General features: G+C 38.7%; 1 protein-coding gene across 1 annotated transcript in view; it reads right to left on the bottom strand.

Moving 5' to 3' along the window:
• Positions 1 to 1,357: 1,357 nt before the first annotated feature.
• Positions 1,358 to 16,321, bottom strand: part of ZNF407 (zinc finger protein 407) — a 334,032-nt gene continuing 319,068 nt past the window's right edge. The window contains exon 9 of the mRNA XM_044426431.1: positions 1,358 to 1,413. Coding sequence (XP_044282366.1) covers positions 1,394 to 1,413 — 20 coding nt within the window. The 3' untranslated portion in view covers positions 1,358 to 1,393. The remainder of the gene's footprint in view (positions 1,414 to 16,321) is intronic.

Raw genomic sequence — 16,321 nt, 5'->3', positions numbered from 1 at the left:
CAAAGGCTGCAGACTTCTCCCCTGACCTCTGCAAGGGTGCCTTTAAGAGCTGCTAGAGCCTTTAAATTAACAGGTCCATCTCCATGCTGCGAAAAACTTCTCCTGCTGACTTCTGCAGATAAAGCTGCTGCCGCCTTTCTTTATTCATCAGTGTAAGGACCCACCTGTACCCACCAAAGAGCAAATGCTTATATCCTTGGCTGCAGCCTAGTGGATGCTTTAAAAAATGCAACATGACTCTCAGGCAGCAGATAAAAGAGCAACAAATAGTCAGTTGTCTAATGTGCCACATGGTTCTACCAGAGCAAACAGCATTAGACTTTTCTAGCTTCAGCAGCAACATCTTGAGCTGATCTAAAACGGTTCTACCCAGTGTGCCCTGGAAGCCTATGAGGTGGATTAGATTGAAAGTCAATCCAACTGCTGTTTTTTTTTTTTAAAGTATCTGACATGCAGTAGCCACCAGTTCAGGAAGGATGCTGGCTAAGACATTTCTGACTTATTAACTTTTCTAGATGGCAGCAAGCTTAGGTGAGACAACATTTAAACTGGCAGCACAGTCCGTCCTACCAGTCAGAGCCACATGGACTTTTCTGAATACTTAATCTAGCAACTGTCGGGCTGCACTGCATGAGGTTCTGACAAGACACAGTTATGAGTCCAAAGTCACCCTCTGAAGCATGATGACTGATGGTTATTTGTAGCTCGTATTTCCATACTGAATGCTGTATCACTGTAGCCATTGAGGTTAAGGAGAAGATTTACTGCTTGATGCTCTTTTTTCCATTTCCAGGTATAACACTTCACATCTTCAAATCCTTAGACAAACATTCTTCCTTACTCCCCTGCCATACTAACTAACTTTATCAGTAAAGGAGAAGGGATAATTGGAGATCTCTCTAATTGTTAAGCTCTTGCAAGGGCTGAGCCTGATCATTCACTCAATTGTTGAGTTGATGGGATTCGTGTAGCTGGTTATAAATTGATAATCTAAATTAATTCATTCAAGCAGAAATCGATTTTGTAACTCCTTGAGAGCTTGTAATAATGCTTACCACCTACTGCTAGCTGCATTCTCTGTTCCATAAAGCTGGTCGGAAACAGCTGGATTCAGGTGACCTGCTAGCTCATTAAATCTGCTACATGTTCCTTTTGGTAAATGATATTAAGCTGAAATGTCCTTGCGTTGATTTTTTCTTTTAATTTTATGACAGAAATAACCTAATTTGTAACACAAAATAACAATCTCCTTGGATTACTTTTGCCTTGTTAAAATATTTTATGCATTTTTCATTTACACGAAGGTAATGGAAAAACACTTAAACTATCTGTTATTTAAACCACAAGAGATATGTTACTGGAAGTCTGATAGCTGCAGAAAATGATTGTGTCTTCATAGTCTTTGCTTTATATCTGTAATAAAAGGCGAACAATTCAATTCAGTGGTTAGTAAATAACCTAAGATAGTTTTTTTTATTTGTTCTCCATTGGAAAAACTAATATCAAATTGCTTTTCAAATTCATTTAGAAACAAGACTCATTACTTTCTTCCTTCTCTAATAAAAAATGCATAGTTTCCAATTCGAACCTTTAAAAAATTCTTAATCTAGACACTGATGCAACCTAATTTGGAATCTCAGATAAGATAGAACAATTTCCCTTCACTGTCCTCCCCATAATTATTAAAAAGCTCTGGCGGAAGGTAGCAATAGAAACCTTAAAACCTGCAGGATTTTGACTTTGTATATATATTTCTTTTTCTACAGTTTTTTAATAAATTGCCTCCTCTTTTGCTTAACCAAACAATATGACAATGCAGCAGAAAAACCATAACTCTTTCCAACAAAAATATCAACCACTATGAGCTCAACTTTATCAAATCCAGCACAGCTGATTAATTAACAAGCTAATCAGGTCCTTTTATCAGCATTCCACAACATTAGAGAGGAATGAGAATGGGGAGATGGCACATAGCAAAAGGATTTCTAATGAAGATCACATGCTTTACCCTTAACAATGGCAAGCTGGACCAATCCAAAACATCTGCAATGCCCTTGACATGTTAGCCTATCTTTCCCAGTAGAGTTCACCATGCAGCAGACATTCACTCAGATTGATAAGATGGCTAAAGCTATCCGAAGAAATTAGCAGAAGAAATGTTTGAGACTGCTTAGCTATTAAGATAATAGTAGCTAAAATCAGAATTATTAGCTTATTAAAATTAAAGATCCATATAAAGATAAATGATCCTTTTAATTATCAGAAAAAAGAAACCAGCATTGATTCCTAGCTTCTAGTAATAAAAGTGCAGTTAAGAAAGAAAGAAAGTACACAAAATGTGCTTATTGCAGACATGCAGCAGGAAAATATTTCCTTTCTGCCATTTTAAGTCCTTACTCAGTATTCAGCTGTACCACAATTAGTCAGAAGCAAACCAGGTACATTTATACCAAAATATGTAGCCAGTCTCTGTTACGGACAAGTCTGGTTTCCCAGGAGTATAAAGTGAAGAAAAAATCTAATGTGAAATCTCAAAAGGCAGTAGGTCACTGCAGATTTTTTCAGGCAGAACATTAGGGAAAATACCCTAAGTGGGAAGGAAAACCTAAACCAGCCCAATGAAGACTAGTATGCTCAATTGGGATGGAATGTGGACTAACTGGGGTATGCATAGAGAACAGAAAACAGGAAGAAGGGGAATGGAATACAGTAGCCTAGAAAATAATATGACTGGCTGGCTGGAACCATGAACAGGAGCAATCTTTCTGCTACATTACTTCCCTGTGTCCTAAAGTATATCATCTCCTTACTCTTCAACTACTCTGATTTAGTTGGGAAAGTTATGATTGCCCAAGCCCTGTGCCACAGAAGTCCCTCCTCCTCTGCTAGTTTGCATTTTCAAGAAGCAGATTCTTTCTTTCTTCACCATATTGAAGGAGCCTGATTAGCTTAACTGACGCTATTTGCTTCTGTAAAAAGCCGCTTGCATAGGAGTTTGGTTAGCCTAACAAATGCCATTTGCTTTTTGTAAAACTGCTTGCTTTGGAGAGGAAAAAGGGAAGGCAAAAGAATGTTGATAAAGTAAGACAAAAAAGTAGTGTGAAGAAGACACAAGGTCTGGCACTCGGTGATCACGCTCCCCCCTGTGAGGGGATTGGGTGAGGGAACAATGGGGCGAGATTAAGGAAAAAGGTATAAGAAGGATGAGTTGGTGAAATGTGGGGTGTGCCGCTTCCTGCCTGCATGTAGGGAGCGGACACCCGGTTGCTCAGCTGAATAAAGAAACTGAACGAATCTCCGCCTGACCGAACCTCATTGGCACTTGGTTTAGTGGGCCTGTAAGTCACCTGGCTAGCAGGGAACTCAACCATATCTGCTATCATTAGGTAAAGCTGAAATTTTTACATTTGATTTTTATATAATCTCCCTATTCTTGATTTTGCCTTACTTTTACTTTGATCAAACTACAATTTTTGATCAAAACTATATTATCAGAGCAATTAAACTGGTATAAAATATTTTATTTTTTTGCAAACACTGATTTCTGCCCTCTGAAACATCATCCTTGCAGCTTCAATTTTAATTCAAATGTGCCTACCACAGCTAGTTCTGACTCCTTCTCCTAGCAAACTGAGCTTAGGAAAATGGAAAGAGGTGGTAGGACAGAGAAACTGATTGACTAGTGCCTAAACAAAGCCATAGAACTTCAAATGAAGTTTGCAAGGAGGGAGGCTTCAGCAGAAGAATATTGTGAAATTTTAGTAGGGTTTTGTAATGGTAGTAAATCTTCCACTTCCTATTTCTGTAAATTGACTATCAAGGGGAAACCACATGCCCCTATTTTCTTCTACTTTCTTGTCACTGACTTTGGCAGGATTCTTGTCTGCCATGGTTGCAAATAGCCTGAAAGCAACCAGATTATTATCTCAGAACTGAGAAGCAACATACATCTCATCAGAGAAGCAAATTCAGCAGGTAGGCAGTCAGCTGGCTTTCACTCCTGTGCTAATCATGTTTACTCAGAGCTATGTTCCATCTTACCCGTATCTATATGAAATAGCCCTCCATCCACCAGTAAAGGCTATTAACTAAACTGAACTTGTCTCTTTTTTAAAGATGCCTTGTTCTGGTGCCTCTAGTCCCATTTTCTCCTAATATTTATGGAAATTATATTATCATGGGCTTTCTAAGGTTTTAATTCAGAATTAGATATAGGTTTTGGTTTTTCGTTAAATGGCAAAGGGTCATTTTATTGTCCACTAATACAGTACTTGCTTGTCTCACTTTCATGAATAACTTAGCAATTCTTTCTCCCATGGTTTGTAAACATAACACTAGTAAGGTATTTCACCAAACTGGTGGAAAACAATCATGTCATTAACAGTTCTGTGTAACACAAGAATGAATGCATTTTGCACTATTTAGTCTTTCTTCCTATTACCAAAAAGTCTTGCAAGACTGAAATCTGCGATGATCTAAAATAATCTCATGTAAAATAATTACTGAATAACACTCTGTATTGAATATTTTGGCAAGCTGAAGATGAATTTAGGTGCTGCATCAGTTAAAAAAGTCAAATTCTGAAATTATCTAGATTCTAGCACTTGGAAGTAATGGAACTTTCAACATCAAGGAAACCGATTTTCTCTTCATCAAGGAAAATCTTCTTCCTGTACTGATAAATTCTTCCCTGAACAGCTAAATACAGTGTTTTCTAAAGAACATAAAATTAATCTCCAGGTTTGCCATGTGTCTCTGTACTTGTATTCTATGCCAACTCAGAAAACTGTGTATTTTGCCCAAGGCAAGAGATAGATCTGAGTTGGAGACATCCTTTACATTTCCAGAAATGGAGATCTACCATTGATTTCCTGTCACATAATACATTGTTAGGTATAATCTGATATCTGCTACCTCTACCAATGATTCAATGTCTGGGTTTGCATGACATGACAACACACCTTTTGCAGCTGGCCATGGTGGATTGTCATGTTGTCTGAACTCAGCATGCTCTCAACAAAGGATTTAATGTTTATCCACAAGCCACTCTCAGAACCCATGGCTTGATGTTGGATTGTTCATACCCATTGTGGGTTGATGCATGTCATTCGGGAGAGCAATTTTATTATGTTCAGCTTGCATGGGGACATGAGGGCAGAGTGAGAGAGTTTGCACAATGGGTGGAGGCATGGGCACAGCACGAGGGAGTTTGTGCAAAGGGCAGGCACCCATGAGATGATAACGTGCTACTGCCAAATGAGCCGGACATCTTGGTGATCAAGATGAGGTGGGCAACCAACCAGGTGGTGGGAAAGCAGGTGATCAGCAAGACAACAGATAAGCAAGCGACTGACCAGGCAGTGCATGAGATGGGCAATCAGCCAGGCAGCAGATATGGTGGCAGCTGGGCATTGGGGTATGCATGTCAGGATCTAAGGCAGCTTCAGTGCTCCGTCTTCTGGCAAAAGTTGCAGGATTGGATCCACAGCCTAATGTAGCTATCAGGGCCCTTGTAAGCATCACCTGGGAGCCCTGAGAGAAGAACTATAGAAGAACTGGCTCTTCCCTTCAGAAGCTGCCTCAACTATGAAGGTCTCCTGACTTGTTGCAGTGTTTCCTGTTGTGAAACTTGGCTCTGGACCCTGCACTCTGGACCTATGCCTTCTCTTGTTTCTGCTGCTGGACCCTGCTGCGAATCCTTGGCCACTGTCCCTGCCTCTGGGCCTTGTTTCTGCTCCAAAAGTGCCCTCTACTTGTGTGGACCTTCTGGCTCTTGACTCCTGGTCCGTGCTTATCTACTATTTAGATTGGACTTTGATTAATACTTGGGATTAAGGTGTCTGGATACTGGTGTTTAACTTGCTTGCCATGCCTTGGACTCTGACAGTGCGCATCAAGAGGAGGTTGGCAAATGTTAGGCTCGACCCACCTGGCATAAGATTAGCATAACAGAATGTTATCAGCTGTGTACAAAAGTTAGCATAATAGGAGGCTTTGTGTATTGAGTTAGCATAATAGGAGGCTTTGTGTATTAAATTAGCCTAATAGGAGGTTTATCAGTTGCCCCAGGCATATACAGAGTGTTACTTCAGAAAATGGGCAAGGTTGATCAAAGGCATAAAACTTAAAAGGATAGGCTAACTGCAAACCGCTCCGCTTCTGTATCAAAATGTAGACTAACCACAAACCGTCTCGCTTCTGTATTATGCTAGCTCGCTTAGGATACCAATAACAATTTTCCATTTGTTTGTAACAAGGTATAAAACACTGCTGTCCCTCTACTGGGGGCCACACTCATCCCATCTTTGTGTGAGGGTGCTGGTCCCTGTGTAGGTAATAAAAAAACTCCTCTTAAAAAAATACCAACTGGTCTCTGGTCTCATCTGTAAAAACCGTGGGACACAACAGCAAACACCTCCAGCAGAGGCACTATGGAAGCAGCCATGCATAGCCGTCCTGCCTGGTCACTGTTCTGCTGCTCCTGCGGAGGCACTGTGCTACTCTAATGAACAGATGGGACCTCTGCATGCTACTTAACAAGAAAACTTGTGCATATGAGTCAACACTCTGTTTGTCAGAACAAAGGAGACATCATCTTCTTCAATACACCCAACTCTGCTTTCCATCTCATTCTATGTTTTGGTTTTAAACATTCTATGTTTAAACAGTTTGAAACTGTTGTCAGTAATGGACTGGATGAGGGCAAGCAGACAGGACAGAATTGCTTCTGGCCAGTCAGAAAATGGAGCAAGTAGTATGAATTCATCCTGAGCTGGATGAAATTGCACACCCACAGGTCCACAGCTTGGGTTTACTTCTGGATTCATTCCTGAGTCTAGATGCTCAGATTTTGATGGTGGTCAGGAGTGCAAGTGCACAATTAAAGCTGTGCTCATTCCTGGAGCTGTCTGATCTGGCCATAGTGAAACATGTCTTAGTTACTTCCTGTTTGGATTACTGTAATGTAAATCCAGTGGAATGTGATCTACAGAGGATTGCCTCTGAAGAATTTTCAGCAATTCCGGGTAGTCAGAGTTACTGCCAAACTGTTGACTGGGGCTGATTACAGGAAGCATACAATTCACTGGCTCCCAGTCTGTTTCAGAGCACAACTCAAAGTACTGGCTATGATCTACAAAGCCCAATATGGCTGAGGTCTAGGCTATCTGAAAGACCACATTCTTCCCATGAGTCTCTCGGTAACCTGCAATCTTCAGGCGAGGCCCTTCTCTTGATACCACCTCCTTCACAGGCATGTTCGGCGAGAGTATGGGAAAGGGCCTTCTTGGTGGCTTCAGGTTCTGATATTCCTTTCCATGAAGGCTAGATTGGCACCTACCCTGTTATGTTTTCAGAGGCAGGCAAAAACTTGTGCCCCAACAAGCCTTTAGGAATACTCTGGACCTGTAAGATTGCACCTGACTAGCTCTATTGTTCATATTTCTTTTATTGCTGTTATAATTCTAGCACTTCATATAATTTTAATATTGCAGCCGAGTTAAGACCTTACGTGTCTTTGTGGAACCAACATAGTTGGTTGTGTTAATCAACTTGTATAACTAGTTTTTTTAAAACACAAGTTGCACCTTATTGTTGGACCCATCCATAAGTTGTTTTCCTAAGCAATTGTCTCATGCACAAATTCATCACATTTCTTGGCTATTTCAAAAGCATAACAACAAATATCCTGAAGGAGCGCTTACATCCATATATGCCCGCCCGCCCCTTGAGATCTGCGGGAGAGGCCCTTCTCCGGGAACCCTCCGTGAAAGAAATTAGGAGGGTGAGTACTTGGAGGAGGGCTTTCTCAGCGGTGGCGCCTAAGTTATGGAACGCGCTCCCCAGAGAGGTCCGCCTGGCACCGTCGTTATTTGTTTTTCGGCGCCAGGCGAAGACGTTTTTATTTAAGTGTCATTTTAATTGTTAACAGTTTTTGCTTATTTTATCTGGCCAGGGCGACTTCTTTTATATTGTTATTTCTTTTATATTGTTATTTTATATTGTTATTATTGTTATTTTTTATGTTGTGAGCTGCCCCGAGGCTTCGGCGAATGGGGCGGCATATAAATGTTTTAATAAATAAAAAATGAATAAAAATATTTAGGTTGTTTCTAACAGGTACACGAGCAGAAAGCTCCTTGCACAACCAGACATTTCTACGTCCCTTTTTCGAGTGATGTCCCTGTAAAAGTGTCTCTTCAGCTGCAGGAGATAGTGGGAAGTGAGAATCAGGCAGAACTCCACTTATGTGTTCTGCCTCTATCCAATTTTCTCAGATTACTCCCTCTTACTATATCATCTGTGCTATATTCCAGGCATTCCCTGAGGGTGTTCAGGCCCAGGACACACTTTCCAATGGCAGGGAGGGGAAGAGGAAAAGGAAGAAAAAAACAAACACATTATGTCAAAAGACTTGCACTTGTGCAATGACTGGATACAACCATTACACTTTTGTAAAGGATTATGTGAATAAACTCAGTAATTGTATTCTGATTATGCTCTGATCCTATGCATGTTTTCTTTGAAGCCTAACTTAGCTCGATAAAATTGCTTTCAAGAAAGTATTTAGATTTTATATTTTCATATTGAATCCAGATACAATACTTGGCTGAAGGAGCAAGTATGCCATTCGTTTTATAGTCAAATGGATGATGTTACTGTGAGGGTGTCAAATGCTGCTTCTGAAAATATATAAAGATTATTTTAAAAGTGTGTGTGTGTGTGTGTGTGTGTGTGTGTGTATATACACACATGATTTTTGCATTCCCTTTACTTGTGCTGCACCCAAATAACATATCTGGTATATATATGCAGCATATTTAATGCATGTTTGAGACTGGCAATATTTAGACCTGTGAAGATGCATACTAGTAAATAAGTATTAATAATCAGAACTTGTAGATCTGAACAAGAATATTTTTAAAAAACAAGTTTATGGTACAGATATACTTAAATTATTTTTTACTGTGAGGATAAGATATAAAGAGAATCAACAGTAATTAAAACAAGTGCTTGCATAGTTTGTGTGTCTGTGAGGCGATGTACATGTGTTTGTAATGAATTCTCAACAAAGTTCCAGCTAAATTTAGGAGCCTTCTGTCATCAAGGAAACAGAGATCATAAAAATTAAAAAACATTAGAATTTGTTTTTCTAGAGGCACTATTTTGACTTTTGTCATTTTGTTTTAAAAAATTAAGCATGAGGAGAAAAAATTTAATAATTACTGTAAATGATCATGTGGTAATAATTAAACTAATATGTAATTAGCATTTTCTAACAGCTATTGTAATCTTGACAAATGCTTTCATTCATTTGCCCTCATCATTAAAGACTTTAAAGGCACTGATTTTGTTAACTGAGTCCCTTGGCTATTCATCCTTGATGCAATTCAACCTATACTCTAGCAGCCAGTAATCAGTTTGTTGCCTATTAAAATGAAGGAATTTTTTTATCATTGTCTTTATCCAGGCCACCTTTATGTCCTCTCTCCATCACACAGCAGGTACTAGGATATAAATATCGTGGCAGCTCACAAATATGGATTTCACCAATCTTCAGTGCCAAACAGCATGACATAAAATAATCTTTTTGCTCTGATGTGTTTATCATAATGAATGCTCAGATGTCTTCTTTTCACAGGGATCTACTTTTGAATCAGATGGTAGAGAATACTAGTACTACTATTTACCACTTTCTTTTCTTTACTGTCATCTTCTTTAACTGTAAATATTGTTCACTTCTAAATCTAGTCTAATTTTCCATTATTCTGACAATTGTTATTTCATTTAGGTATTTTTATTTCATGCCCAATTTTGGAAGTGCCTCATCACTTTCGTGTAACCAGCACTGGGGATGGAAATCCATCTTTTACATGGATTTACTCTTTTACAAGTGTCAGCTTCTTAATGAAGCCCTGCCGGTACCACAGAATAACCCATTTTATTCAGCTCTTCCTACTATTTTGATCCCAACTCACACTCTACTTTCTATGATCTTTACAATAGAACAAAGTGGGTGGAATCTAGATAGTCATAGAATAGACTCATTGAAATCCATGTGACTTAGTCACGATTAACTTGTCCAGTTAATTTCAGTGAGTTTACTTTAGGTATAACCAAGTCTGAATCCAAGCCAATGTCTGTTAAAAGCAGTAACGCCTCCAAACCGGAACTGCAGATCTCTTCAAAATGTTCATAGAGTTAAATTAATAGTCCATGGATTTTATGATGAAGGGAAAATTACTAGTATGCCTACAGAACTGTCTGATGAAATTGCTGTGCAGCAGCTTCTGCTCAAAGAAGTGGCCAACATGATCCCAACATCGTGCAGTAGTGGTCCTGAACTGTTACGGGAAAAATATGCCCATCGTCAGCATTTCCCACAGGACCCTACTCCAGAGCTACAGACCTGGGCTCCTAATTTGGCACTCCAGAACTCTACAGATGGCCACATCTCCTTTCCTGCCCTATCTACTCCTCTGGCAATGTGCTGCATTCCTGGCATTTGTACGGCGATTTCTCCCTTTCTAAAAGATGGAATGCCTTAGGTTACTGACAGTGAGGGCTTTAAGCTAAAATATGGGAGGTATTTTTGCTCTCCCCCTTGCTTTGTGCACAACCCACAGCTATAATGCTTCCTCCAAGAGCTTTTCCAAAATGGGCCTTGTCCCTTGGACAACAGGACAAAGTTCAACAACCTGCTGTATGCAGTAAAATTGTGTGGCAAAAGAAGACAGTGGTGTTTTGAGCAGATTGTTGACATATATTGGAGTGAAACAGCCACTATTAAGTAATGCCATGAGGCTATTCTAGGAATCATTTTTTTTCCAAGATTCACAGGACTTTTCCGTAAGGATTCAGGATATATTAATTGCAAGCTGGTTGGAAGATCCAAATGGCTTTGTCCACAGTGCCATTCTTAGGATGTTATATTAGGTGTCTGTACACAGAAGCCATTTGAAGCAGTCCAACAGAACTGGGCGGTCCATCAGAAACAGTTGCAACCTTAAAGGGAGACTAGAAATACTTTTAAAAAAGAAAGTCCCTACCTTACCTCGCAAATTGAAAGTAGGTTTGGATTGATTTGGAATGCAGGACAGGTAGTATTTAATAAATATTTGCAATGGGAGGAGTATGTTGAATTGAGTGTCTGGACATCTGAGGACCAAACCAGCATGGATGGGAAGCCCCTCCTGCACCTTCAATATATATTCAATCCAGTGGATGCATCCACAACGTAAAGCACCTATTACAAATATCTGGTGATACAATCATGCTATTAGGATAACAAAAGGGGAAAAAACCCTTCATTTTCTATAGCATCACATATACTTCAAAATTTTGAAGTAATGATTGAGTTTTCAGGCAAGATTCGTGATGCTATAGACTGGAGAGGGTTTAGGCAATCTTCATGTCTTCTGTCACGTGCATCACTCCTCATACTGCTCCACCTGAGTACAACTTCTGATCTAGTAACTCAGGACCTCTAGATGGGGTTTTGTTTTTGCAGAGGGGGTGGAATAATGATCATAAGTAAGTCTAAGTAATCAAAATATGTCAGAACTATATTCTTAAAATACAGCAAGTTATTTATCAGTAGATGGCTTCATCTCTTCTTAATGATAAAATCTGCTTTCTTTGATTATATATCTCTCTTGTCACATTGTATTCATTTCAAGGATTTAATGTTCTGCTTTGTCTATTTATGAAGTTTTAGTTCCTGTGTTGCAAATATAGTTCTCTTTTTTACTTCAAAATATTTTGAATTGAAATTACCTTTAAATGTGGAAAAAGATTATTCTAGTTTTAAAATTAACTAATTTAAATTTTAGTTAAAAATGCTACAAAATCTGCTGAAGCTGAACGGGCAGATAAATGTAAAATAGTAACTGAAGAATGCTGTTTGAAAGCTATTGTTCATTTTATCTACCCTCTGGACTTGACTTCCTGCACCTGACTCTCATGTTCACAAACCTTGACACAGATGTTCCAGTTCTTTGCCCTATGCTGGAAATGAAGTCAGTAACATTAGGTCAGACATTTTAGTATTTGAATTCATTCTGACCACATGTTAAATATATTCTGAAAAGCAAAAACATTAAGACATTTCACAAAGATGTATGTTCTAATTTAAACAGATCTGTAGCAGACATTATGCAATGCTACTCTATTAAAATTAATTGAAAAAGAAGATGAGCATGTGCAAGAAAATTCTTCTTGTTCCTTGTATGTAGAAATGAAGGATTTTGTAGCAGGCTGAGCTCAATAAAAACCTGCTGGGAAGTTGAAAGAAAGGAACTGCTGAGATCCAAAGAGACCTGAGATGGCACAAAATGTGTGTAAACACAAGGGCAAATTCCTGATTGTTCTTCCTGGCAGCAGTCCTTCATGTTTCATGAGAAGCTCCAGCAACAATCACAACCTTTTCGTGAGCTTTTCATGTGACACTGGTGACTGCTCTCAGAAGGAGAATGCTAGAAAGATGCCAACAAGTTCCTGTAGGATCTTGGATCTTGGCTCATATAGGCACATGAGCATCACACTGGAGTCCTCCATCCAAAGATACTGCTTGGCAGGCTGTTCGTGTGTTTAAACAACATGGCTCTGTCATCACATTACAACTGGATTTATATGTTCTTGATTGAATGAGGCATATAACTTGAGACATCCAACACAATCAACACAGAGGCATAGAATGAACTAATTTTCCTGACCTTTTTGCTTGTGCATTTGTGCATGCTGAAATCAGATTTCACATATTCACACCCCAAAGACTGCTGCTGGCTATGCTACCAATTGGCAGCCAATTTTGTTGGCCTTTCTGTGTATGTCTACAACACTTTAGTGTCAATTGCAACTAGATGTGTCATATCAAGATTCATCATCATGTCTGCTGTCTGAGTAAGTACTTGGGAAATGTTTCATCTTGATTCCAATGAATGTGTTCTGCTCAGATAAAGAACAAATACTACCCTCTATTCTGCCCACCCCCCACCCCAATGTCTAGGCACCAAAAGCAAGTGCCATTGCCAAAAAGAAAGTTCTATGACTCAAGACCAAGTTAGATGAGATATTTTGCTAATGCAACAAGCAACTTAGATCACAAATGCAACGAGAGGAGAAATCACTTAGGAAAGATTCAGGACTCCCAGCTTTGTGACACTGAACACAACTCTGGAAAAAGTGAAATTTAGTCCAATGCAATAGGGCAAGTTCCAAATGAAATGGGAACCCAAATAAATTTGAAAATACTAACTACAATAGGGAGCTCAAGAGAAATGAAGCCAGAATAATAACGGAAGGATTCTCTTATCTCAGGATTCTCATCTCCTGATGTATAGCAACATTTCAGTCAATGTATTTCACTTTGCCTATTTTGTTAAGGAGGAGAAGTTAAAACCACCAGAACCAAGAGCACTAATGTTGGGTGCTACTTTTAGAAAGTGTGTGTGGTTCTTAAAAACAAAACTAAAGTGGCTTACAAAAAAATAAAAAAATAAATCGTAGAATTAATTAAAATGTAAAACAATATGAAATGCTAAAATACCAGGACTGATCATTAATAACAATTACTTTTTTCTTATTCATAAAAGGTTTCCTATTAGATTTGGCATAAGATTTTTAAAATCCCTGCCAAATTTTAAGATCCTTTGTCCATTTTCAGGTTCTTATATCATTACCTGTTATCTCCTCCACTTTATTCCACATTACAGATATCCTTTTTAAAGCATTATCTTGGGCTTGACATGCTTAAAAATAGTTAAGTAATAATGCTAGAGTGATAAAATCATGTACGTAATAACCTCCTATTCTTGGGGGAAATTTGAAAAAATTGACTTCAGTCTTGTCAGCCTGCTTATATCTCTTAAGTAACTAGCTAATGAAAAATTTACATTTTATAAATACAAATATACTGCTAAGAACATCCCACATGGGATAGAGATATGAGAGAACTCTGCTCTGTTGCATAGAGTGATACTTATTACTGTAATTATTAAAATAATTACAGCACTTGGTTATTCACACCTGGATTCAAGATTCTCAAGTAGCACTTTAGAGAATCCACTTTAATTTATTTATGCATTATATTTATATCCCACCTTTTTTCCTTCAGGAAACTCAAGGTGGCTTACAAAATCCTCCCCTCCTTTCAATCTTATCCTTGTAACAGCCCTGTGAAGGAGATTAGGTAGAGTGGCAGTGACTGGTCCAAAGCGACCAGGTGAGCTTTGTGGCTGAGTGGTGACTAAAACCTGGATCTCCTGGATCCATGTCCAACACTGTACCCACTACACATCTGTAGACTTATGGAACCTAAAGAAGGATCCACCAGTGACCTGTCCCATCCAACAGGCACTTCAGCTCACTTCTAGGGCGGTCCTATAAAGTGGTAGCTTCCTGTTGCAGCAGGGGTGGGTCCTGCTGGCAGAACACAATCCATGGAGCTACTGAGGCCTCATGGATGATGGTTCTACTGCACAAGCACATCTCATGAAAATGTTTTTTCCTCTTTGTTAAAGACATCAACAAACTGCTTACAAGAAACATTTCTTTATTTATTGAAAGTGTGGTTAGGAACTCTCGCTTTACCTCCCTACTTGCAAAGAGCTAATGTACCTGAGTGGTTAATTATTAGTCCACTCACCCATACTCAAGCTGGGGCAGGAGCAGAAGCAAGTGGCTGTTTGTCTGAGCCACTGATGATCTAATTTAAAATGGAAGGAGAACCAGGAGTAAAGGAAACAGGCACAGAGCCAGGGTGGGTTCCTGATGCAAAGGGAGATGGTCGGTCAATTATCTAGTATGAATCCAAAATGGCAGTTACAATTCTGAAGAGTGTAACTGTTACTGCTTGGTGGTCCCAGTGACTTCAGTAAAATGTTTTAAAGGAAATTTTTAAAGTAAAGGACAATACACTCTGAAATCCAAAATAATATGGGACCAATTCATTGTGACAATATACAGTTTTTCTTTTCCTCTATATAAATCCATCATGAGGCCTAAGAGGCAAGCTGTTTTTAGAAATGCTAACTCTGAAATACCTCTAAGAGGTCTTGGAAATCTCCACAGTGATACTAAACTTCATTAAAATGATCTAGAAAAATATAGCTTCAATGTTTCGTTTCCAAAGAATTTTTATAAAGCTCACATTTCAGAAGAAGGAAAAGGAGCAGAACATCTAACACATTTCTATGTGAAAATAAATTTTTGACATATAATGTTAGTACTAAAAGACATTTAACTCTTGAAATCCAACATCAACCATATTTTTGTTTCTTTAAAACTTAGAAAAGCAAGCTCAGTTTGATTGGGGTAATTTTTCTTCAGATAAGATCAGCTGACAGAACAACAAGGATAAAAGCATTTTCCTAACTCATTTTATTTGTGTATTTACTTTAGAAGACATTTTTATCTCTGCGGAAGTTGTCACAGGGGTCACTGTATGAAATGGACCTCAATTACATGGATCTATAAGGATCAAACAGAACTTTCTCTACCATATTCTTTCTAAAAGGATGCCTGAAATTTCCTTTCACATTCAGCACAACTATATTCTTCCCTGTATGCTACACCTGATGTTAGAAGCATTGCTGTCATGACAGCTGAGTCAAGCAAAGTTACTGCTATTTTTATTCCAAGCTGTATTTTTTCTTCTCCTAAACAAACTTCCACACAGAAAAATTGGTTAAAAATCTAGGTTACACTTGATATTAGTGTGTCCTAGTGCAACTGCATAGTTTGTGTTCAGTGCTTATGGTTTCCAGCCTGGGACAATGATAATGTGCACTGTTGGTTCTTTTTGCAAACCAGATTGTCCTCTTTCAAATTGCTCCTCAAAAGTTTATTGTGATGCCTATGAAAAAATCCTAATGATAGCTAGGCAGCTGGTGTGTCAAATCCACAGCCTATTATGTTAAAGAGTATTGTCTCATTGTTTTCTTCTCTTCATTTTACTGTTTTATCCACCTGCTGTCTCTTGACTAGGATTTACACTGAAGTCTTTTTGGGTCATGGCCAACTTGTATTTCGAATTTTATATAGACTTTTCAGAAACAAGAATCAATTTAAGATGGTGATAGTCTTTAAAATGTACTTGCCACACAAGGCAGTTCAATTCGGATCAATGCTAATGGCAAACTGCCATTTAAAAACAAAAACAAAATGGGCCAATATGGCTGTTCAATTCTTGGCATCATTTAGCAGCAGGGCACAATTGGTGGGACCACAAGCTGTCTTTTTGTTCTTCCCTCCCCTTTTTCTTCTTGGTGCTTACATCTTTGTTCAGGGAAACTATGGTTCACCATTATAGCTGAAATAAGGA

Source organism: Varanus komodoensis, unplaced genomic scaffold (genome assembly GCF_004798865.1).
Source record: "Varanus komodoensis strain SLA01 unplaced genomic scaffold, ASM479886v1 scaffold17, whole genome shotgun sequence".
Lineage (NCBI taxonomy): Eukaryota > Metazoa > Chordata > Lepidosauria > Squamata > Varanidae > Varanus > Varanus komodoensis.
This window is presented reverse-complemented; position numbering and strand designations above follow the sequence as displayed.